At 39.3% G+C, this 25,131-nt stretch overlaps 1 protein-coding gene across 1 annotated transcript; it reads right to left on the reverse strand.

Annotated features, from left to right (window-relative positions):
• Positions 1–24: 24 nt before the first annotated feature.
• Positions 25–24,422, reverse strand: LOC124638707 (macoilin-2). Its single transcript, XM_047175737.1, has 13 exons — positions 24,188–24,422; positions 21,867–22,008; positions 16,410–16,536; positions 14,130–14,398; positions 13,614–13,799; positions 11,670–11,874; positions 11,203–11,325; positions 10,798–10,973; positions 10,243–10,415; positions 7,127–7,249; positions 6,570–6,708; positions 4,709–4,868; positions 25–4,273 (listed from the first exon to the last, which is right to left on the reverse strand). The coding sequence occupies exons 1-13, from the start codon at positions 24,265–24,267 to the stop codon at positions 4,086–4,088; spliced, it is 2,091 nt and encodes a 696-aa protein (XP_047031693.1). The 5' UTR covers positions 24,268–24,422; the 3' UTR covers positions 25–4,085.
• Between the last annotated feature and the right edge of the window lie 709 nt (positions 24,423–25,131).

The raw sequence follows: 25,131 nt of genomic DNA on the forward strand, positions 1-25,131 counted from the left end.
AAACAAGGGTAAAAAAAAACAAAGTTGCAAGTCTGATTTTTTATTGCTGTTACAGCATCTGTTTATAATACAAACAAACATTATCACTTACATTTCACTAGTGAAAATTCAGATCGTTCCATTGTACGTTTGTTCCTACGATAACGCTCTCGTATTGATCCGGTTTCATGAAAAAATATACATCGGTATCTGTGCTGCATACAGATTTCATAATATTCCAAAAAAATAATCACATCAAGTCTAAATCTAAAATTAAGTACTTTTCACAAACATTTTACGTAGTTCCAAACTATAGAAAGGAAGTCAAACTTCGTGGGCAGTGCGCAGTCCGTTAATAAAAAAAAAAACTAAACGTCTAAAACTTAGGTTTACAAATAAATTTAAAGGTCGCTTCACACATGACCGTGACTATCCGGTACTGTAATCTCACTCTTGAACACAACAAATAGGACAGTCCATTAATAAATGAAGTGATGACAACCTCTTACAAAATATATCACATGTTACTGATACAAGTAAATGTATGCTAACTGCGGATATTAAATACAACTGACTAGTGACATGTCTGCCGAACAGTGCTGAACCGACCTTTATTAAGACTAGAGTGAACTTTAAATGATACAAAATCTCAAAAATAATACGGAAATGTTCACTTTACATTTTGTAATAACCAATGTGCGTTATATCGCTCGTCACTGCAATGTGTGAACGCTCCAAGAGCCTTGCATATTTATTTGAGAGGTATTTTTTGGACAGCAACAGCCTCAAAGTCGATGAAGTAACTACTAGACACTAAACAAATTCTTTGCGCTATAAACACCGACAAATTCGAAAAATCCATTCTGTACATACAGAAAGTCACATGTGCTCTAAAAAATCGAAACATCGTGAGAATTCCCGAAAAAAACAGTGCTTTACCAATCAAATAAATACACAAGGCGGAGTTTAAATAGAATTGAATAAATTGGCACTCACAAACATTTCAATTTAACATTTAAAAAAGTCGGAAAATAACCGCATTTCACAATATCCAACATTAATTCTATGCACTATACGAATCCATCATTATCTAGGCTAGGTTATCTCGCAATTCCGTCAGTTAGTACTTTTATTCGCGGTTTCTATATAAAATTAATTGTACTATTTATTTATAAATGCAACAGAGATTTGGAAGCCATTTTTCGTACGGTCTATGGATGGAATTAAGGTGAATTAATGATCATTTGAAGAATAATATCTCATTGAACTAGACATGGTGCGGCTATCTTAAGTTCAAATGCAACTTGCTTTTTGTTGGTTCATTCTTTAAAATAATATGGGAGGCCGTCGTTTAAAGTGATCCATATTATGTGAAGGTAAATGAACTCGGGAGTTAATCAGAATAAAATTAATATGCCAAAAAGTCGCAAGAGAAGAAATCCGTCATCCGTCGTCCGTCAAATCGTTTCCTCATTTAAAGAAAACTATCACTACACTAAAATATTGACTGGCAACTGCATCATATTATTAAAATAATTAGTAATTACATTTGTAAAGTTCAATGAGCTATTTCCCTCAAAAATCATACAATTATTAGCACGTACGATATCGATGCAAAAACTACAAGACAGTATTCCAAAAAAAATATTTATCGCGACCAATTGCCAAAAATACTACTTGGACTTTGGTGCCCGCACCTTTTATGGTAGGAAAAACATTTTATTTAGAACACAAGTATAGTAATTTTGGACATAGATATCGATTGACAATTAGGTAAATAAATGCTTCCGTTAGAGCACTTTCATACTAGTGGATTTTGCCCCTCGGTTTTACCTACACTCGGCTTATAAATCTTTCAAGCATACACTCGTATTGACGTGTCATCGGTCGATGACTTTCAATTGTTTTATCGAAACAGGAAAACCGATTGGAAAATCTGCCAGTTAGAAAGCAAATGTCTGTGGATCTTTCAAACTGACATATTTTGTTATCTAATAGGATATTTAAACATTTGTCAATCTTAAATCTGCAACTAAATAATGGGGTTCAGTGGTCAAGTAAATTCAATTGATAAATAAAAAAATACAAAGAAAATGAGGCACAAACAGAAATGAACGACCCACAGATATTTTTTAAATGCCTGAAATGAATTAATTGCGCAAATATAAGTAAAGTTGGGTATTAAAATATTTAGAATGATTAATTACGGAGCCTCCGCACACTGTAAACTTTACTTTTAGTCGGTCGATAGTTTGATCGGGATCAGAACTCAGTATAGAAATGAATTTTAGTGTGCACATTACAACGGTCAGGTATACGGCCGGTATCAGACCGACTGAAAAGTTTGTTTGGATTCACGTTTACCTTCAAATTTACCAGCTATCGGCCGAAAGTTTAGTCTGCAGTGTGTGGTGGATCTAAAAAAAGGAATTCCAAGGATGTTTGTTGCTATTTCTTCAATACTGGACATGGTTAAGTTTTCGGGTTATAATTGGAAGCTTAATTTATATTGTTAGGGAAGATTAGCCCAAAAATAATTTAAGTACGTTTATTTTAAGTATGCCAACCACAAACATCCGCAAAATTCGAACATAACGGAGCAGTACTATCGAACCGGAACATGTCACGTAACAACTGTCATGGTTCCATCTGTCAAAATGCTGTCAAACGTCAAGCCATCGTCAGCTCTCAAATGTTCAACAAGAAAATGTAAGCGCCACGCCGATAGTTCCCGAACATACCGCCAGGCGGCGCCACACGTAAATACAGACAAATTTGGACTAAAAACGTCGAATAAAACTACAAATTTAATATACAAGGAAGAAGACTCGATCTCAGATCTTAATTTGTACAATTTATCACATAAAATTCAAAAAGAACACGCTTTTATTACACTGCAGCAGCGAATCACACGGAGGACTGTCGTATCTACACAGATTATGCTTGAAGAGATCAATGTACGGCCTCGGTTTTTGAAGAAATGCCGGAAAATGCAATGACCGTCGTTCTATCGAAAATGCGTCTTATTTCATTTGATCTAAGAGCTATTGTTCAATGAAACGTCGTACAGTCACAAAGTTTGAAAGAAGAATATTCGCCGTTTTGAACGCGTTTACAGGCTAAAATACGGCCGTAATTGTGCGCACAATAAAGCGAACGTCTAGTCATGTTAAGTGACAATTCACAAGAATTGTAAACACCAGGTAATTTCAGACCAAGAGAAAGTTACACCAAATGTGCGAAATTCAAATATTTCAATATATGAAAAAATAAACGCTCTGTCTTGACTTTATGTACGTACTGTTACAAAACTAACACACTTGTTTATTTCTTTATTTATTTTATGTATATCCAGATTATTTTTTTACCGATATTTGTATGGACATTTGCGGGCGATCACACTTGACTAAAGTTAAGACCGATTTTAACTCAAGAGTAAAAATAAACAGTTAACATTGTTACCAAAAAGTAATCACTAAAAAAATACAATGTAATTTATCAGTCTGATACGCAGGAAATTTTTCAAAATCACTCTTAACAAAAATGGCAGTCAAGCACCCCGCCCACTTTCGACTTACAAAAAAAAAAAACACTTTTAAGAATTTAACTAACACAATAAATTAACGAAAACATCTTGTCAGCTTGCATTATCAATTAGAAAACAAAAAAAAAAACAAATTGAGATCAGAAAACGCCCATACAAAGACCAGTACGGCTTGGGTGGGGGTCAAAGCTCGGTTTTATGAAACCTACGGAAGAACGCGTAAGGTCTTACATACTCCTTATTTCCATCATCAGATCATTGTATCGTCTAAATTATTTCAGCTCAAAACAACTGTATTTTCGTGAATCGTGTCCCCTATTACAACATTAACAGTCATTTATCTTGCATCTGGCAACACTTCACAGCAGTGACATGGTAGAATGGTAGAAAATTCTTCTGAAAAATCTCACAAACCACTGGATGCCACAGTTTTTTCGGAAAAATATCGCCACTCTTTTATATAGTTTAAGTTAGAAAGTCACAGTCACTTGGAACATTTTCACTGATTTTTTTGTGTTACTGAAGTAAGTTAGACAATACTTGCGTGGTCGCGTAGGTTCCGTTAGGCGTCGGAGCACTGGGCGAGCTGCTTGGGCGTGTAGACGGACGCGTTGGGGTCCAGCGGCGACCCGTCCGACAGCCGCAGCTTGGACACTGAGTTACTCGACGGCGCTACGAACTCTGTAGGCATCACTGCCAGCATTTGAGCTTTAAGTTCCTCTATTTCTTTGTCTTGTCTCGATATTAAGTCTGAAAGGAGAAAGGAAGTTGTTAGCAGAAACAAGATGGCACTAAATGTTCATCGAGCTCTAGGACCACTGCAACTCTTTTCAATAATCCTGACTCCGGATCTCCATCCAGTACAGGAAAATGCCTTTTTATTGTAACAGTAGAAAGCTGTATATTGGGCAATATTTACCGTCCTGTATATGGAACTAATTTTATGGTGCTTGTAGGTATTTTGTTGTCTGGTTTTGTATTACCGTTCTGTATTGTGCAGTGAGGGGAAAGAGGGACAAAATTGCCATGATGCTTGTGATTGCAGTATTTTAGGGGTGTTTTACGAGATGTAGTGTACAGTATTATGCAGTCAGCGGCGAAAGGGATAAAATTGCCCTGATTTTTCCGATATTTTTTGTTCTTTGTGTTTTGGGGGTGTTTATAAGGCTGATATTGTGTAGTTACCGTCCTGTATGTGCAGGCGACGCTTGGCCTCGCCGAGCGCGGACAGCAGGTCGAGCTTGACGCGCGTCTCAGCCGACAGCGAGTGCTCGAGGTGCTGCAGCCGCGACGCCGTGCTCTCGAACGGCTTGGCGCCTGCTTGCCGGCCTTCTAGTGTCCGCACCTGGATAATAACACCATTTTATACTTCTTGTTTTGTGGCCATTGATATACAAAAAACCCAAGATGCACACTCAACGTCTCAAAAACGTCCTCACCAAATGAGCATATTGCAACATTCAGAATTGTGCGCTCATTTTCTTTGTCTTAGCCGACTTTTATTGCTTTAACTACAGTGCGTTGTAATAACGACTTTCAGCAATTCGCGTAAAGTTGAACTTGCAATAACGTATGCTTGTACCTTATAGAAAAAGACAGAATTAGTGTTCGGGAACACTTTCGAACGTTACTTTTATTCGAGACTGTGCATCTTTGGTTTTTGTATATCAATGTTTGTGGCATATTATTTCGTCAAGCATACGGCATTATCAGTAGCAGAAAGGTCAATCGCTGTGCAAGTTTTGGGGCATTAGAATTTGTTACTGAAATGCTAAAACTAATCGGCGATATTTGTGATCGGCAACGAAGATGGGTGAAATACCGTCACCCTTTTTGCGAGGATGTGTGGACGTAAAGGGAGAGTAGTGAGTGTCACCTCTCCCCGGCCTCAGGAAATGCTACCACAAGGCACAGCCTGCGGGTGACAGACTAAGGGTCCGTTCAGATAGACCGGCTCGGAGAGGAGAGCAAATTCTTAACACGTCGAAAATTGAGTACTTAGTATTTGAAGTAAGGTTTATTTTTGCATGCGCACTGCTTTTGTCATTAAGAATGCTCGAAGGCGCTCGGTGTGAAATAATAAGAGGAGCCGGCTCCGATCGGCTCCGATCCGATTTTTCTCGGTCCGCATCGGAGCCGACTCCGGTCTGTGTGAAAAGAAAATTGCGCGCCGATGGTCTCCGAGCCGGTCTATCTGAACGGACCCTCAGGGAGTCTGTCGCCAGGTGAGGGTCGCAGGTTTGGTTACCTGCTCGGTGGCATGCGTGAGGTCTCGCTGCAGCTGCAGGGCGCGGTCCCGCGCGCGCTGCAGGTCGCGGCGTAGGGCGGCGGCCTCGCTCTACAGACAGTAGCTACACGTTACCTGCTCGGTGGCATGCGTGAGGTCTCGCTGCAGCTGCAGGGCGCGGTCCCGCGCGCGCTGCAGGTCGCGGCGTAGGGCGGCGGCCTCGCTCTACAGACAGTAGCTACACGTTACCTGCTCGGTGGCATGCGTGAGGTCTCGCTGCAGCTGCAGGGCGCGGTCCCGCGCGCGCTGCAGGTCGCGGCGTAGGGCGGCGGCCTCGCTCTACAGACAGTAGCTACACGTTACCTGCTCGGTGGCATGCGTGAGGTCTCGCTGCAGCTGCAGGGCGCGGTCCCGCGCGCGCTGCAGGTCGCGGCGTAGGGCGGCGGCCTCGCTCTACAGACAGTAGCTACACGTTACCTGCTCGGTGGCATGCGTGAGGTCTCGCTGCAGCTGCAGGGCGCGGTCCCGCGCGCGCTGCAGGTCGCGGCGTAGGGCGGCGGCCTCGCTCTACAGACAGTAGCTACACGTTACCTGCTCGGTGGCATGCGTGAGGTCTCGCTGCAGCTGCAGGGCGCGGTCCCGCGCGCGCTGCAGGTCGCGGCGTAGGGCGGCGGCCTCGCTCTACAGACAGTAGCTACACGTTACCTGCTCGGTGGCATGCGTGAGGTCTCGCTGCAGCTGCAGGGCGCGGTCCCGCGCGCGCTGCAGGTCGCGGCGTAGGGCGGCGGCCTCGCTCTACAGACAGTAGCTACACGTTACCTGCTCGGTGGCATGCGTGAGGTCTCGCTGCAGCTGCAGGGCGCGGTCCCGCGCGCGCTGCAGGTCGCGGCGTAGGGCGGCGGCCTCGCTCTCGGCGCCCGCCCGCCGCGCGCGACACGACTCGCTCTCGCACTCACCGCTGAAGAACAACCATTGTGTTTAAAATGTGTCGTGGTTTCAAACAAATTGAGGAACACTGCAAGCGCGTGGTTTTGACGTGACAACGTCTAATCTCGTTATTATGGGCTGCTTGCACGATAAAATTGACGTCATTGTCCCGTTCCACAAGCAAGAACGAGAGAGAGGCATGATCGGCTCGAGTGGTCGGCTCATATACATCTATCATGTTTGACGTTGTCGCCTCAAACTACCGTCCATAAACCGACTTTACAGACAACCAATTTTGTTAGAGCATTTCATATCTCCTGCATTTGAAAATTAAGAATGACAAAAAAGTGGTAAAAAACAGACAAAAAAGATGAATTCTGGAAGGTGTGAAGTCACCCGCCGCCACCTAAGGATGGTGTCACCCTGCACACACTAGGTACCTAACCTACCTGGGCGGTCGGGCAGCGTGCCTGGCGCGTAACAGCAGCGATTCCGCTGCGGTCCGCGCTCGTCGCTCCTCGCCTAACCGTCGCTCTAGCGCCGCTCGCTCGCCCGTACGCCACGCTGTCACCCTTAGTAGGTACACAGATATGTTTAAATATTAGAAAAATCTGTAAATAACAGGACTACATAACAAAAAGCTGAGAATAATCATCTTGCAATTTTTGGAAAAAAATATTTTTGTCAACCTGTATTTCAAAAGCAAAAATGAACCATTCAACATCGACATTTACAATGTAGCATACTAACCACTCAAGCGTCCGAGGTGAGTACAGTCACCAAAAAACTCTTGCCTTAAGCGTCCATGGTGACTACAGTCACCGAACGACATCGTTCAGTTTAAACGTGTACAGCGCTATAGCCGGGTGGTATTAATATAGTTGATTGATACTAGATGGCGCGTTATGAAATTTGTCATCAGTGAGTTGTGATTTTTTCTGTGCAATGGCAACATAAAATTTATAAAATGTAAATAAGTGACAGTTCGTCGTTTTTGACAAGTGACTTTTTTATGTGTGGAGCTCTTAACAAAAATGTGGTAAGTTTTTTGTTTTATAACTTATTTAGCAAAGACTATAAAACCACTTGACTGCGCATACTGTGCCCCGACGCTCGAAAAACATTAGAGATTTAGCTCTTATAAGGCTACGATCCTAGTAAAAAAATTTAGTTGTGACCAAGTCTATGACCTGCGTACACGCTAAATTATTGTGGATTTTATTCAGTAAAAAAGTTTAAAGATGCCCACATGCGCGGTGAAATGGTGCGAGAAAGAATCCAGGACATCTAGTTACAAAAATGATGGCATTAGTTTTCATCGGTAAATATCAATACATATACACATACAATATCAATAAATTTGGCTTTCATTTAATTATATTACGAAAATACCACAGGGGTCTATTTAAATTGGTGGTTGGTGAACCGCGCTCACACTCGTTGATGTCTTTTGGGAAAGTCCCTTTCTTTCATTAAGGAATTCTAATACGTCCATCTCTTTCTTGCCCTTTGTATTCCTATCGAAGAAATTTGGGCTGTTACCTTAAAGGATGAAGTGGATATCGATAATAGTACATTTACATTAATAAAAAAAATTGTTTTATTTTGGCCAATGAGTTAATTAACTGTTCATAGCGACGTTACAGACGGCTGTTCCTGGTGCCTCCACAAGTTACTGTTAATGTAATCGAAAAAAATGTATTTTCATTTTAGATTTCCGAAGATTCCAGAAATAAAAGAGAAGTGGATAGATACTATCAATAGGGAAAATTGTCTCCAACAAAGTACAGCGTTGTTTGCTCAAGGCACTTCACCCCCGACTGTTTAAAATATTTAAAACAACTCCGACGTTTATTTAGTTCAGCGATTCCAAAAATGAATACAAAATTAATACATTTTGTGAATCAATAATTTTCTTGTACATAGTTCTTTTTTGTAATAGACTGATTTTTATTAAATATTTTTATAAGATTTTTATTGAGTATTTATTATTACGATGAAATACATTTTATCGATATTTTTAAATTGAAAGAGAGCCATCCCTTGCTGGGCGTACTCGTGCAACTCGACCTTGAATTGACCAATAGTAGCCGCGGATTATGCCGCGTCCCCCGGCCCGCAGTGGTGAGTCGTGTTCTTAGAAGAAATTGGCGAGTGCGCTCTCTAGTGGTTATTTACTTTATGTTATTTAGATTGTTATTTTATATCAAAATAAACGTGAAGAAATTTCCTTTAAGAAATATGTATTATTACGACAATTTCAAAACGTTTACATAGTATAATTTAATTGGAAAAGTTATACGATCACTACACGATCATCGTTTGATACTTTTCTATTGTTTACAGTGTATTCTAATTGGTTATTTTTGTTAAATAAATGCAAAATATACGAAAATCCTTCACTATTAGCACGTTAATGGCCATTTACAAACGAAATACATTGAGATGGGGTCTATAATGATTAAAATGTTAAGACGTTATACATGATTTTAGTGTTGGTGAGCAGACTCCCCTTGGACAGATCTACTTACAACGTAAATAATGTTTTGTTCACACGGAGCGTTTTATGATCAATTTGGGTATGTTTTGTGGTTTGTAAAAAATGTGGCTTTACTGAGCTTAGGCTCTTGCGCATTATAATGTTTGTTTACTGTTTTTTTTTTTTTTTTTTTTTCAGTTTTACAGTGTATTTATTTTACTGTTATACCAATAACCGCTTTCTTTTTTTCTATTTAACATCATTTGTATAATAAAAAAGGATATGTAATAAAATTATATAAAAGTAAACGTTTAATTAAAAAAATTAATAAAAAATTTCATTAAAACAACCTCGTCGTGTGAACACGCTATTAGCCGGGCGGCCATCTTGTCACATTTTTACGTCGCCCGAGGCCCAGTGACCGCTTGAGAAACACTTAACTTTGTTTATTTTTTCATGACAGAAAACTAAATATTTATATTAAGATATTGGTATCATTTAAAAGAGTATATCCTGTACTAATATAATAAAAAAACATTGTTACCAGTAACCACTATATTTTTCTTATAAAACTCTGAATAAAAAAAATATACGATATTTTTTTTGATATCCTCAACTTTATACTTTATTATCATCCTATAATATTAATTAAAGTAATTTACTTTTAATCAAATAAAATTTTACATTCTTTTAGCTTTCCGTGAGTATTTTTTATTCGAATCTAGCTATTGTAGTTTTTCAGTAGTAATTGTTTTTGTTGAGAGAGTCTCGCTTGGTCGTAAAAAAGCAATTGACATTTCATGCGCGGACAGGTGGGCCGAGAATCACCGCGCGGCTTGGACGCTTGAGTGGCTAAAAGTCGCAACAATGAATCACCTTGCAATTTATGGAAAAAATATTTTTGTCACCCTCTATTACACAAGCAACAAAAAACCCGTTGAACATTTACCGTCGTACCACAAAAACTTTAAAACGTCTGTTGAACGCTTGTCTAAAAATATTAACAAATTATGACGTTGAGATAAAGTCCGTTTTCTATTTTGAAAATTCAAAAATAGAACATGATTCCATCCAGCCAGTACTCACTTGTGCTGCAGCGCTGCATGCGCCTGCTTGAGCTGCGCGTGGTCGGCGCGGCGCTGTCGCTCGGCGGCGGCGGCGGCCGCCAGTGCGCGGCGAGCCTCCGCCTCAGATGCACGTGCCGCCGCGAGCTCTGTTCGCACCTTCTTTAGTTCTTCTAAGCACTCGCGAGCTTCACGCTGTGGTGGATTGATCATGTTAAAATCGTGGAACTAAGTATAAGACACCGAGAAAATAAAGGAACAGGAATTTTTCAGCTTAAAAAGCATTTTTTGATTAGTTCAAATGATACCCAACAAATACAAAAAACAATCCTACTGTTATCAAATTCAGTTTCAAATTATGGAAAAGCTCTTCTGCCGTTATCCATATTAGACACAAGAGCTTACAGATTTTTTTGTATTTTCTAAATCCAGTAAAATCTACCGTTGCCAAATAAAATGTGTAACATTATAAAAAAATAAGAATTGAAAAAAAAATTTAAGAAGGAAACATCAATGCGCTACAATCTGAAAAAATCCACTTTTATTATGAACATACAAAAAATGCATTGTAACTTACCTGTTCACGTTCCCGCTCTCTCTCGCGTTCTTTATCGCGTTCTCTCGTTTCTCTTTCTCGTTCCCTCTCCCTTTCTCGTTCCTTCTCTTTCTCCTTAACCTCTTTACTGCTTTCCTTAATTTTTACACAATCTTTTGTACTCTCTACTTCTTTATCTTTAACTATTTGTTCTTTTGCTGGAAGGGAAAAGAAAATGTCACAAATTAAACATCCATACTAATATTTTATTTTCACATAAAGGTGAAAGTTTGTGAGTGTTAATTTCTTCTTATTAATGGATTTTGATAAAACTTGGCTATTTTGTATACGAGTACGTGATGTGGATCCAGTGGATCCCTTGGGACACAGGCACATCCGCGGTAAAAAGCTAGCGATAAATATATTGTAAGAATGATTTATACTCACTATGTTCTGTACTCTTATGACTATCACTGCTGTCCTTATCCTTATCTCTGTTTTTATTCTTTCTCTTTTCTTCTTTTATCGTACTAGCCTCTTTCTTGTCTGACTTCGAAGACTTTGTACCACCTGCAAAGATACAAAGTGTTAATATAATCCGAAAATTCATTTTACGTTACCAAACTGGATTTATATTTTATGGATTTTTGGAAGTTAAATAGTTATAAGGGTCATGTTATGACTATTTACTAAGAATTATTTCATTAAAAATTATATATTTTTAGGCGATTAGCCCAAAGAACCCGCGGCTGAGGTAGGCCCTGGCCCTTTTGTTGAGATCATCAGGACCCACTGTGGGCGCAGCGGGAGGGATCATTTGGCTCTGGCCCTTTGGATATCAGTGGTAAATCGCGCGGCCTTTGGGTCCAGAAGGCGATTAATTCTTTTTCTTACTTTACTTATATCTGACTGACCTTTACTATGGTCGTGTCGATCGTCGTCGTCAGTGTGTGCATGGCAGGCGCTGCCGTTGCTGAGCGCGTGCGAGCCCGCCGAGCTCCCCGAGCCCGCCGAGCCCCCCGAGCCACTCGACCCGTGTGACGTTGCGTTCGACGCCTGCGTCGACGACTTGTCGCGGCTCGAATTCTGCTGCGCTAAATGCTTTTCTAATTTTTCTAACTGTGGATACAGAAAAAAAAAATATGTGAAAACTGCTTTAATTATGTATTTTTTTTGGAACTTATATCTTTCTATTGTGTCTCCATATCAACTTGTAAACATAGCTCCCGATGCTTCTTCATCTCTAGGTCTCTCAAACAACTATTTCGTTTTCCGGTCAACCCGTCTCAAGTTGTTCTCAGGAGATCTATTGGACGTCACAGGAGATCCATTGAAAGTCATAAGAGACCAATGTAGCATCATACAAGAACTATTGGGCCTCATAGGGAACTAATTGAAAGCCGTAGAAAGGGCCTCATAGGCCCATTCTCACGGCGAAGGGTGGTTTATTGAAATAGGGAAGCCGCAGCAAAAAAAACTGGGGGTCTCAGGGACGGGGGGAGAGGTAATGGAGGTAATTTCTCAGTTCACCTTTTAGCACTGACTGAGAGACTGATAGTTTGAACATGTTTTCTCGAGGAATTCTGCAGATTATTAATATCTATAAAACTTTATTCCATAAAGTACTAGAATCTGAGAAAAGTTGGCACTAGAAACAATACATTTTATTTAATTTACAACGGCCTGTTAGCCATTGATATTTATCGTATAGGAATACATTTCATGTTTCATAAATCCGTCACGACGTTAGTAATTTACCCGTGCGGCGTGCCCGAGTTTTATAACACGTTTTTATTCTCAAAACATATCCTTGAAAAACAAGTTTCTTCCTAAAGTAAATAATCTGTCAGAAAACAGTCTAATGCGACCAATGCTATCCTAGTTAAGTTTTAAAAGTAGGTACACTAAAAAGAAACCTGATGCAAACTGTCTACTTACCAAAATAACTCATTTCAACGTAGGTCTCTCTATTTTCACAACACAATACACACACGAACTATGTTATTTCCAACTGACTAATAAAAATATAACACACTAATAAATTCAATTAAATAATACAACGAACAAATTGTTAATGATATTATCTAAAACAAAATAAGAACAATGAGAGTGAATTTGTCTGATTTGTTTGTTTACATATTTGAGAGCTCTAAGCGCTGTCACTCGCGCGTAGACAGATATAGCTACTCTACTCTTGACGCGTTCTTTCTCGTTCACTCGCGAGTTTTGATTGGCTGGAAGCCGCTCCGTGAGCCGGCTTACCGCTCGCCCATATGCCGCGGACATCGCGCGGCGCGGCGTGGATGACGTCACGCAAGCGTAGTTTTGTATGGAGGAGGAAGCCGAGACGCTTAGCGGCTTGTTTAGTAGGAGCAAAATGTTTCAAGTAATTTATAGACAATTTTTTTTACGGTGGTAGGCGTTTTTTTATACCTACATATTTAAATTGTGTGGTTTAAATGATTATATTAATTATACCTATACCTATATTATAACTTATACTTATGCTCCTTTCTTGAAATTCGAAAGGGAAGCCGATGGGAATCGGCTTATAAGGACGCCTCGCCACTGGCCTGTATATGAATCACTGCTGCAGACTTTCCACTTCGGTGATAGACCTGCAGTGGTGATTCGATACAGGCAGTTATCTTAGGTTAGGATGCTTTGTTTTGTAATTTACTAACATAGTAATTAAGTAAAAATTGTTACTAACAAAATGAGTCATGGTCACTTGAATAAATGAATTTAATATATATATATAGGGGACCTATTGAGCGTCGCAGGGGAGCTACTGGGCGTCGTATCACTCCCTCTTTGGCACTTTTTATACAAAATTATCCTATTTAGTATCACATTACCTTATTCTGTATCTGCGAATGGTCCTGCGGACAGTGTCCGTTGTGGCCGTCCGTCTTGAAGCGACAGCGGCGCAGGGAGCCGTTCATGTAGCGCGGCTCCTGCGCCTGTGTGTGTGAGGCGCAGTCGGCGCCGGGTGTGGCCTCTTTGGACACTGATTGCGTTTGTGCTTGCTGGTGAGTCTGCGTCTGGTGGGAGTGTAACCAAGGTTAGATCATAATGTACCAACTATATGCCAGGCATATTCGGTGTGTTTGAGATGGACGCATAAAGCTATTACTTAACATTTGAAATATGTACTTTACATTCATTGAAACGTGAAAAAAATAAGGTAAATACTTTTAATGAAAGGAATTGGACTTACACAAAATTACAAATACCAATACTTATGGTTTTTATAGAAGCCGATCAGTTAGCAGCTTTTGCTAAATATAAAACACCTTTGACTTCCAGCTCTCCTTGAACGTCTCCGTCTAAAAACGACTTATCCTGTTTCCTAAGACTACTATCTAGCATACCTGGTCTAGCGCGGACTCGGGCAGCGCATCCCGCATGAGCTGGAAGTAGAACTCGTTCATGGCGCGCACGTGGCGCTGGCGGCGCACGCGCAGGCGGTGCGCGAGCAGCGCCTTGGCGCCCAGCCCCAGCGTCACCGCCGGGTAGCCCACGCAGTGCGCCGCCAGCGGCCGGCACAGCGAGCCGCCGCGGGAGCCCCGCCACCACGTCTCTACGTACACTAGCAGGCAGCAGATCGCTACTGTTGGCACGCAGATGCCTTTGTCTGCGACTAGGGGGGACGAAAAGAGAAAAATATGTTGACATCTATTGTCTATACCTACTCTATTTGAATAAGTAACTAAAGGTCAAAAAATCCGGACAAACAAATTACTGCGTAAAACAATAATGAAAGAGACTAATTATTAGTCTCCGCAGTTTCTTTTTAAATTAAAATTTTAAATGAGTCATACGTCGTGGCCCGGGCAGATTATCTTCTGCTGTATGCCTTCTCAAATGGAATATAGTTTTTCATTTTTCTAAATAAATCACACATCATCCTGGCACTTTTATGCCAAAGAATTAAGTGGCATCACAACATAATATGTTTTTCTGTCATACATTTCAATCAGAAACCCGCCATTCATACCCTTAATAGATATGTAGTTAGTCATTTAGTTCCAGCATTATTTATTTGTTACCATGTAGTTGGCTACTATGGTTTCCTACATAAATAATGTAATACACTGCATAATGCTGCGAAAATAATCGTAAACTAATATCTATCTATAAAAAAGTCCTCATGAATAAAAAATTCAGCCAAAAATACCACAAAATCAGACCCATAACAACACGCTGTCACGCTTGTCATACCATCAACGCCACACCAAATTATACGTTAAAACTTATAATAGAACTATGTAGGTAACAGCAAATATATGTTACTTGTAAGGCAGCCAAACTCTATTTCTGGGTACTCGTAAAATACTATGAGTACAAGTAAACCGGCTTGTATGATTGGACACATCATTATTTTTGGTACAGTGTACAAAATGTACCTACAAAATGAAAAGTTGAGAAATTGACATTGAGAACTGTTTTACTATGAATAATGTTGAGGATTGAATATTTGAGAAAACTGACTGAATTAATACCGCTTTTTTATTCTTTCTATGGTTAGACATGGTCACACATATTTTATTTTGATACATCACTGGATGTTTCTTAAAAACACAACACTATTGTAAAATATCTGTTTTGCCTGTGGTTTCACCCTCGACCCGACGGAATTACATCCCGCACATGGACAAAAATATAGTTGTATGTTATTCTGATATAGAATTAAGGTTAGCCATATAATAAACATCCATAAATAAAAACTTTCGAGTTTAAAATATTGGGATGATTAAACATAACAAAACTTTTCCCGGAAGTTCAAAAAGCCTAATTTTAGAAGTTACCAGTACCTACATAATTCTATCATCCCACTAAAAAAAAAGTCGTGGTGGCCTATATAGTGGGTAAAGGACCAACCTCTCAAGTATGAGGGCGCGGGTTCGATCCGGTCAGGCAAGTACCAATGCAACTTTTCTAAGTTTGTATGTACTTTCTAAGTATATCTTAGACATCATTGGCTGTGTTTCGGATGGCACGTTAAACTGTAGGTCCCGGCTGTCATTGAACATCCTTGGCAGTCCTTACGGGCAGTCAGAAGCCAGTAAGTCTGACGCCAGTCTAGCCAAGGGGTATCGGGTCGCCCGGGAGGTCAGATAGGCAGTCGCTCCTTGTAAAGCACTAGTACTCAGCTGAATCCGGTTAGACTGGAAGCCGACCCCAACATGCTTGGGAAAAAGGCTCGAAGGATGGTGAATTGGTACGAGACAAAATGTTTCCACGGCAATAATCGCTCACTCGAAAGTTTTAAACTATGTTAGTTGGTTTGTTTTTAATGAATTAATCTTCATTATTGTTTCCTTATTTGTTTAGGCAACAGTAGAACGAAAAATATTAACTTTTAATTTGACTACACTCGTTTGATACGATAATTTTTGACATAAAATATTCATACAAGTTTAGTCAGTCTGATAAGTAAAACTAAGGAACACCAACTTCCAAAAAGAAACAGCATCCATATTGGTTCATTCGTTTAACAGCTACAGTGCCACAGATAGACACAAAGACAGTCAGACAGACACACATAGAAGTCAAACTTATATTAGTTGTCTTTTTGCGCTGGATGTTTAAAAACTATGTACAAACATATATAGTGACGTGACTTAAAAATATATAAAGAATATACTCACATGTATACCAGACATATTGTACCCACACATAGGTACTGGCAGCAAAGAATATGTACTGTATAGGTATGAAGAAGAAACATATCATATCTGATGTCAGGGCTATGCAGATGAAGAAAACTGAGAATGCCTGTGGACAAAGGAAAATAAACCTTATCAACAGTAATTTAAGGCATAAATTATAAAAACACTAACTGATTCCCGCGGTTTCAACCGCATCCCGGGGGAACTTCTTCCGTACAAAATATAGCCATGTTATAGAGATAGCCTAGCTTCCCGAAAGTGAAATAATTTTTCAATTTGGTTTTGTTGTTTCAAAGCCTGACCACAAAAATTACAAAAAAAAATGGTTCCTCTTTCTTTCTTATATTATATGTACAAAGAAATAAAGATTTTATATGGTTCAGTAACCTTTAAGTTATCAAGTTCATTGACACTTACTTAATGAACTTATTTTAGATTTGTAGCTCATTAACCTTTTTTTGTTTTGAAGGATATTTTTAAGATGTCTAATTTGGACCTTGTTGCTAAGAATTAAGGTTACAATTTAGATTACTTATTTGAATACTAAATATGATATTTTTTCCTGTTATGTATTAGATAAAATGAATATTATCTCAAAACCTAAAGGATAAAGTTTAAATTAGAGATGGGTAACTCAGGAGTGATAGATAAAAAAGATATGTATCTTTCCGTTCTTATCACTCACTCTTTGTATCAGTTCAAATCCGAATGTATCAGTGATCTTTAACAACTCATTCAATCCGTCGTCCGTTTGTATCTGTGTTGCACTCGCACACACAGCGTTGAGCGGCTGGCGTCACGATTTCTCATCGGAAAGTCCAGACATCTCTTTCGCACTTCCCTACTTAGAATGTTCTGTCTCACTTTCTCGATACCGAGAATAAGTGTTTGACCATTATTTTTATTTATTTATTCGATTTACACGGCTTTAACAGCCAATTGCATAAATCGTAAACTTAAATTCAAAATGAAAAATAGAAACTTAAAAATAATAAAAAAATAAACTTAAAAATATTATAAACTGGTATACGAATCTATCTATCCTAAACGAATCTATCACTCTTAGTTCGTACTGATTTAGTGATACATTGGATTGAATTGAACGAAGCGAGTCACTCTGAGCAACAGTACAATGTCACTCGCGGATTCGAAAGGATATAGAGATATATGGGTGTATGGGGTCCCAAACATCATCTTTCGGGACCCAAGTCAACCTCTCCTGCTCGTGGTGCACCCTGCTAAACAACAAACGAGGCTCTGGCAACCCACCCACCAACCGTGCACTGGACCAGCATGGTGGGACACGGTCCAAACCCCCATGAGTTACACACCCACAGTTCGGCCCCAAGTGCCCGGCGGCCCCAGCGGCCGGGCTGTCTCTGACGGAAGCCAGCCTGGCGCTGGGACCCGGGGCGTATACAATCTCCGGGCGGGATCGATACCCCGTCAAACGACCCCGGCTAACGTCTCACTGGATACTGAGAGTCTGAATGTATTAACCTATAATGTGCGAACCTTGCTTAAAAACGAGCGCTTAGTAGAATTAGAAAACTCCCTTAAAGACATCCGTTGGGACATTATAGGTCTTTCAGAAGTGCGAAGAGATGGAGAGTTAACTGAAGAAAGGGATGATAATATATTCTTCCACGTTGGTACTGACAACGGTCTCCATGGAGTAGGTTTTCTGGTTTCTAAAAAGTGGAAAAATAATATAATAGAATTTAGAGGTTATTCAGAGAGGGTGGCCGTTATCAAGTTCAGACTAACAAACACTAAAACTTTAACTCTTGTCCAGACATATGCACCAACATCTGCGTATTCTGATGATGAGGTTGAAGATTATTACGACCTGCTGAACAAGGCTTGTGATGACAACAGAGGCACATTTAATATGGTATTGGGCGATTTCAATGCCAAGATTGGTGCTCGACAACATCATGATGACGGCAAAATTATAGGCCCACACGGTTTAGGCACTCGCAATGAAAGGGGCAGCCGTCTTCTCCAATTTGCTTTCGGGCAAATGCTGAGTATCTCTAACACCTTCTTCACAAAAAAGCCACAGCGCAGATGGACTTGGATTTCTCCAGACGGCAAAACCAGAAATGAGATTGATTTTATACTATCTTCCTGCAAATACATAATAAAAGATGTAGGAATTATAAATAAAATCAAATTTTCTTCCGATCACAGACCTCTTCGGGCAAAATTAACATTTAATTTTAAAATTCATAGGCAACATCTCTTCCGAAATAGAATAAAAACACTAAACAAACAAATTTTACTTGGAAACTACGAAGACTTCGAACTAGAACTTAAAAATAGTTTCAGTTTATTGCACAATAGTACAGGCGACGCACAGAAACAATACGATACCATCTTAGAAAGCATAAGAACAGCTACCAATAAAATTAAAATAAAAAGACCAAAAACCAACAAACTTACCCATAACACACTAATACTAATAGATCGAAGAAGAGACTCAGTTAGGCAAACAGACGAATACAGAGAACTAGACAAGAGAGTAAAGAGAAATATTCGGAAAGATCTGAGGAATCACAGCACAAAATCAATTAAAATTGCCTTGGAACGGGGTGGATCGCTGAGATCGGCAAAGGATGGTATTTCAAAAAACAAAACATGGCTGACGTGTTTGCGCGACAGAGACGGTATCAAACAATACAGTAGAGAGAAGATAAGTCACATTTGCACCGACTTCTTTAAAACCTTGTATGCTGATTCATCCAGACTCTCTGAACCAATCGAATACCTCCGTCCTGACATCTCTCCCATTATTGGCGGTGAAGTTGATGTGGCTTTAAAAAGCCTGAAGTACAACAAGAGCCCCGGAGACGATGGTATCAGTACTGAGATTCTCAAATTGTTTAAGAACACCCTAATACCCCATATTACAAACCTTTTCAACTCCATTTTATTTACTGGCCAGATACCGCTCCAGTTTACCCACTCAAATATAATTATTCTCCATAAAAAAGGCGATAAGACAGACATCAACAACTACAGACCCATAAGCCTGATCTCGCATCTGTATAAACTATTCATTAAAGTGATACACAACCGCATTAGAGAACACCTAGACCAACATCAACCAATCGAACAGGCCGGATTCCGCCCGTCCTTCTCCACAACCGATCATCTATTCACATTAAATCAAATAATAGAGAAATACAATGAATACCACAAACCGTTGTATCTGGCTTTTGTGGATTACTCCAAGGCTTTTGACAGTCTCAAGCACACAGCGATTTTCACATCTTTACGCGCACAAAATGTAAATGAGACCTACATAAGGCTTTTGGAGCTAATCTACAGAGCCAGTACAGCGTCAGTAAAGCTCCTTTCCCCAGGTCCAACATTCCACATAGAGAAAGGCGTGAAACAGGGTGATCCACTATCACCAAACCTCTTCACGTGTACGCTGGAGGAAGTTTTCAAAAAGCTGACTGTGCCGTGGACATCAAAAGGTATCGCGATCGGGAGCAAGAGGCTTACAAATTTGCGGTTTGCTGATGACATCGTCCTTTTTGCGTCCACATCAGAGGAACTCCAACAAATGCTCCAAGATTTGAGCATGGCAAGCCGAGAGGTTGGACTTCAAATGAACATGAATAAGACACAGACAATGACCAACAGCACGAAACGTAGGGTCGAGGTAGACGGGCAAGCTCTACATTATGTCGACGAATACATCTACTTGGGCCAGTTAGTCTCTTTCGAAAACAGGCAACAGCGAGAAATCGACCGTCGCATTGAGAACGCCTGGAAAAGCTACTGGTCCATGAAGCATTACATGAAAGGGGACCTTCCCCTTTCACTCAAGCGAAAGCTAGTCGACATGTGTATCTTGCCCGTCCTAACCTACGGTGCACAAACCTGGTCTCTCACGGAGTGTCAGAAGTCCAAGCTCAAGGTTTGCCAAAGGGCAATGGAACGTAGCCTTTTAGGCATTAAACGGACCGATCGCATACGGAATACCGTGATACGTTCCAGAACAGGAGTCGCGGATGTGGGCCAAATGGCGGCGACATTAAAATGGAACTGGGCCGGACACGTCAGCCGAATGCATCCGGAGAGATGGGCCACTATTATCACCCAGTGGACACCTCAGGATGGACACCGCAGGCGGGGTAGGCCCCGGAAGAGATGGCGTGACGAACTAGACGCCTATCGTCCGGATTGGTGCACACGATCGAAAGATCGGGAAGAGTGGAAGCGAGATGGGGAGGCCTTTGCCCAGCAGTGGGACACTACAGGCTAGATATAATAATAATAGAGATACAAAAGAGTGATACATATCCCAGTGATCAAAAGATACATATCAATCTTTTCTTTTCAATGATTCGTTTTTCCCATGTCTAGTTTAAATTGTGCTTGTATAAAAGGTTTCGAGTATAAAAATATCTACGCAAGACACCAGGCTAAAAGCTTGGATTTTGTGTACAAACATTTTACTGATAATTTCAAAAGTACAGTGATCCGTTTATTCATGAGAATGTCTATTTGTACAAAAGCTTGCATAGCAACTAATAGTTTATTTTTTGTACATTGATGTAATATATATAGTCTTTGTAGCAAAAATGTGCTAATTTATTCATAAAGCAATTTACATATTGGTGTCACAAACTAGTTCACAAAAAAACTAGGTAAACAGCTAAATGTAGTATTATGTTAAGTAGAGCCTGAGAATACTCAGTGTGAATAAGTATTGTTTGTCTTGCAAGACCACAAAAAACTTAATTACTGTTACTTAAACTTATTTACTTCCTGTCTGTACCACATACAGTTCAGAAACAGTATTTGCCCCCTAAAATAACTTAGGAAAATAGATTGTTCGGTCTTTTGTGGTAAAAGTGGGCCAAGGTCAGCTAACCCCTATGAAACTTGAAAACAGTCAGGACAAAACTTGTCCTATATCCTCCAAATACAATGCAGCTCGCTCTGAATTAAGTTAGGGTTTCATTCCTTATTGAATGACAGATGACTCAAAGTTAAAAAGTTTTATTTATTTACTTTATTCATAACTAGCTTCTGCCAGCGGTTTCACCCGCATCCCATGGGAACCTCTGCACGAACCAGGATAAAAAGTAGCCTATAGCCTTCCTCGATAAATGGGCTATCTAACACCGAAAGAATTGTTCAAATCGGACCAGTAGTTCCTGAGATTAGCGCGTTCAAACAAACAAACAAATAAACTCTTCAGCTTTATAATATTAGTATAGAAGTATAGATGCTATATAGAACCCTAATTATAGAGGCCATTTCACATTAAAATGCATGATTATAAATTATCTGTTAGGGGTTCATAAATGAAACCTATTCAAATGTTTCTATAATCTAGATAAGCTCAAGAAATCTCATCAGGAAGTATCATAACTACCCAAGGCCAAACTACACCAGTAACAAAAATAAACTTACAAGTCCTTGATATTTGAATGAATCGTAGACTGATCTCAGCATCATCCAGAAAGGCCAGAGGAACTCAAATCTGAACTCCAGCATGTAGTCGGCCATGACAACTGTCGCCCAAATCATCACAAACTTCAGGTACAGCATTGAACTGAAATATTTACAATATTATATTAGGATTGCGAAATATAGGTACAAAAAAAATATTAATGAAACCAAAAAGTTTAATGTTAAGAGGTGATTGAAGCTCCTTTTACCCAAATAATCCCTGCATTAGGAGATTGAAAATGTGTATTTGTCTATTACTTCTGTGTTAATATATTAGACAATATAGCTGGCAAGAATGTTCTTAGGAGATGATGATAAGATAAGATAAGTATTGGGATAAGTGTAGCAGGACGACTTTGAAGATTTAGAAATAACTTACAATATTCATGTTTGTGAGGGCTTAGAAGCTTAATAATCATGGACATACTTTATATTGTTCTAAGGGTGCGTCCACATGGAGCTGCGCGCGTGCATTTTTGTTCGTGCGCCGCTTCTGCGCCGCCCGCGCGCAGCTCGCGCGCGACCTAAGCGCCGCACGCGAGCGGCGCGCAGGCGGCGCGCGACGTCTGCCATCTTCGATAGTACTGAGCCAATATACGGAACTGTAAGGGCGAGAACTGATTGCGCGCAGATCGCGCGCCGCTCGCGCGCTCTATACGAGCCTTGCGTGAGTTGCGCTAAAGAGGCGCACCGAACTATTGCAGTGACTGCACGCGCGCAGCTCGCGGACAGCTCGCGATCGGCTCGCGAGATGTGGACGCACCCTTAGATTAAATTGATGAAAAGAACATTATAATTAAGATCAAATGAGTCTACAGAACCTGGTTCAATACACAATCAGCAAGCCAACAAAAGTATATTCAACCAACTCATTGGTGCAAGTCTAATTTTGAGATAAAGTCTATATATATACCTAGTTTATTTAAACTAAGGAAGTTAATAAATGAAGTAGGTATTTAATTGCGAAAATACCAGCCTATATTCTTGAGTGGTATTTATGAAATACCAATAGTTTTCCTACTTATACTTTTTGTGGTATGCCTATAATTATTAGTTTTAGGGTCAACTCACAAAGAAATTACTTTTGCTGGAAATATACCCATGATAAGTAATAGCATATGCCTTTTCAAATATTTATTTATACCACATTTAATGTGAGTTTATTTTTAACACTCATATACTTAGAGCAATGTAATTTACTAGTCAATAAAACAAATTGAATTGGTAATGGAATTGTACTATCTAAATAGCTTGTGACATTATTAATTTTAATGTTGTTTGTTAAGCTAATTAATGGAAAAATAAATAGACAACACGCTCTATAATTATCAAGATTCTAGAAAGGCTCAAGAACATTTTTACAAACTTTTTAATGTAGTTAATAAATTTATATTCATTAATAGTACTTGTTTCTTTCTAGTACTTGTTAATATGAGTTACATCCACAGTACAGGTGACCCACTGACCCTTATTTTTTAAATATCTATTTATTTTAATTCCTAACAAATAATTTGTTAAGTACATATTTACAATGCCTTTAGAAGGGAATGTGTGAGGAAGAGTAAGTAGCCTCTAACAGAGTTGATAGTTTTAAAAAATTTGATTGGTTTGGTGTTCTGTTATCTTAAAAACTGATACATTTGATAAGAAGTTTTGTTATTATTGATTTTTATGTTGTCAACATCATTATGCTTTACAGACAGGATAATTGGTAGTGGTATGGTATGAATGAGTGTTATTCTGCATAAAGTTCACAATTTGTGAGCTTTTTACCTTTAAATTCAGTAATTATTAGCATGTTAATAAAATGCTGGACCTAATAAATTATTTATAACAGATCTGGCTTCAAGAATAATATAGCATGCCAAAATTCTGTTTTTAAGTGCTAAATGTCACTAAACTTGGTTTCCTACAAGTTTTAAATAAGCGAACAGGTTTTATAGCTGTGTTTACTTTGCTTGATTTGTGTATTTTTGTAAGTTGGTCTCGTCGCCGTTTTTTATCAGACCACTTGTTCCACATGAGTAATACGCCAGTGGTGACATGCAGTCTACACATGTTGCACATTCGAACACATTTCAACACGAAAAACGTGTATTTTGACTTCTTTTTGTTTTCGCACCACACAGACGGTGGTGTTTCATCGCCAGATGGTACTTTCTACCCACATACTCAATATATTCCGTAATATTATTCCTAAGTTTATCACAGAATTAGATGCCGCACATTATGCACAACCATTTCCTGATAATTAACGACCAACATAAACAGTATCCACTCACTTTCCGTACATTCCTTCGGTGATTTTTGTGCGCTTCAAGGGGCGCCGCAACTTCCCAGTTTCGGCATTTCGCCGCTTCATATTTTTTCATCCACGGTGTAAATCACGAATACAGGCGCTCGTTTCACAACACTTATTTACAAGGAAACATTTAAAACAACAATGATCCTCAAAATAGTGCCTTTTGTTGTCAATCAGCCTATGTCCAAAATTTACGAGGGAGATGGATGAAATATCGGCAAGCTTTTTTTTGCGTTCACTCACACACTAAATGTTGCCAACGTTTGATAAACACAATATATAGAATTTTGAGAAATTGATAATAATAACTTGTGAACATTCCCTAAAAAATCTAATTTAATTAATTTTAAGTATTTTTTTATTGTTTCCTAAAACACAGCAGAAAGTTCTACTAAGTTTTTATGAGACGTGGCAATGATATTTTATACCCAGTGCCAAAAATAAAACTTCATTAATTTAATACCTAATAACTATAGTATAATTAGGCTTAGAATGAATAGTAATCAGTTAGAAACCCAGCAATGACATAGCTCTTTTCACAAACGATTGGAAATAGTTTAATGTGTAGCTAATTATAAATCCAATACCAAGCTCCTGCCAGGCAAGTGTTTTAAGATCTTTTGATTTTATTGTCCTATCTTACTTATTTGAATATAAATCATGACATTATTTTTATATATGGCTTATCTCTGCAATAAGCTAAGCAGAACAAAATCCACAACATATTTATGCATATTTATCTCGAGTTTGGTGAAGCCGGGCATAAAAGGGCAACACTGGTGTGTACCACACAGATATTGATGAATCTATTTTCAGTATGTCTTGAAAATGAAAATTATACATTCGAACTTGATATTTATGTTCTACACTATTCTACACTTTTCAAAAAAGAAATTGTAACGGAACAAACAATTATTACATAAA

This window comes from Helicoverpa zea, chromosome 18 (genome assembly GCF_022581195.2).
Source record: "Helicoverpa zea isolate HzStark_Cry1AcR chromosome 18, ilHelZeax1.1, whole genome shotgun sequence".
Classification (NCBI taxonomy): domain Eukaryota; kingdom Metazoa; phylum Arthropoda; class Insecta; order Lepidoptera; family Noctuidae; genus Helicoverpa; species Helicoverpa zea.

What these genes read in the sequence shown, in the direction of transcription:
- LOC124638707 (XM_047175737.1), bottom strand. Translation starts at nt 24,267, where the DNA reads ATGAAGCGGCGAAATGCCGAAACTGGGAAGTTGCGGCGCCCCTTGAAG. An exon ending in ACAATATGTCTGGTATACAT is followed by an intron (nt 14,399 to 16,409) that starts GTGAGTATATTC and finishes CGTCCCCCCTAG; the next exon opens with TCGCAGACAAAGGCATCTGC. An exon ending in ATTCGCAGATACAGAATAAG is followed by an intron (nt 11,875 to 13,613) that starts GTAATGTGATAC and finishes CTGTATCCACAG; the next exon opens with TTAGAAAAATTAGAAAAGCA.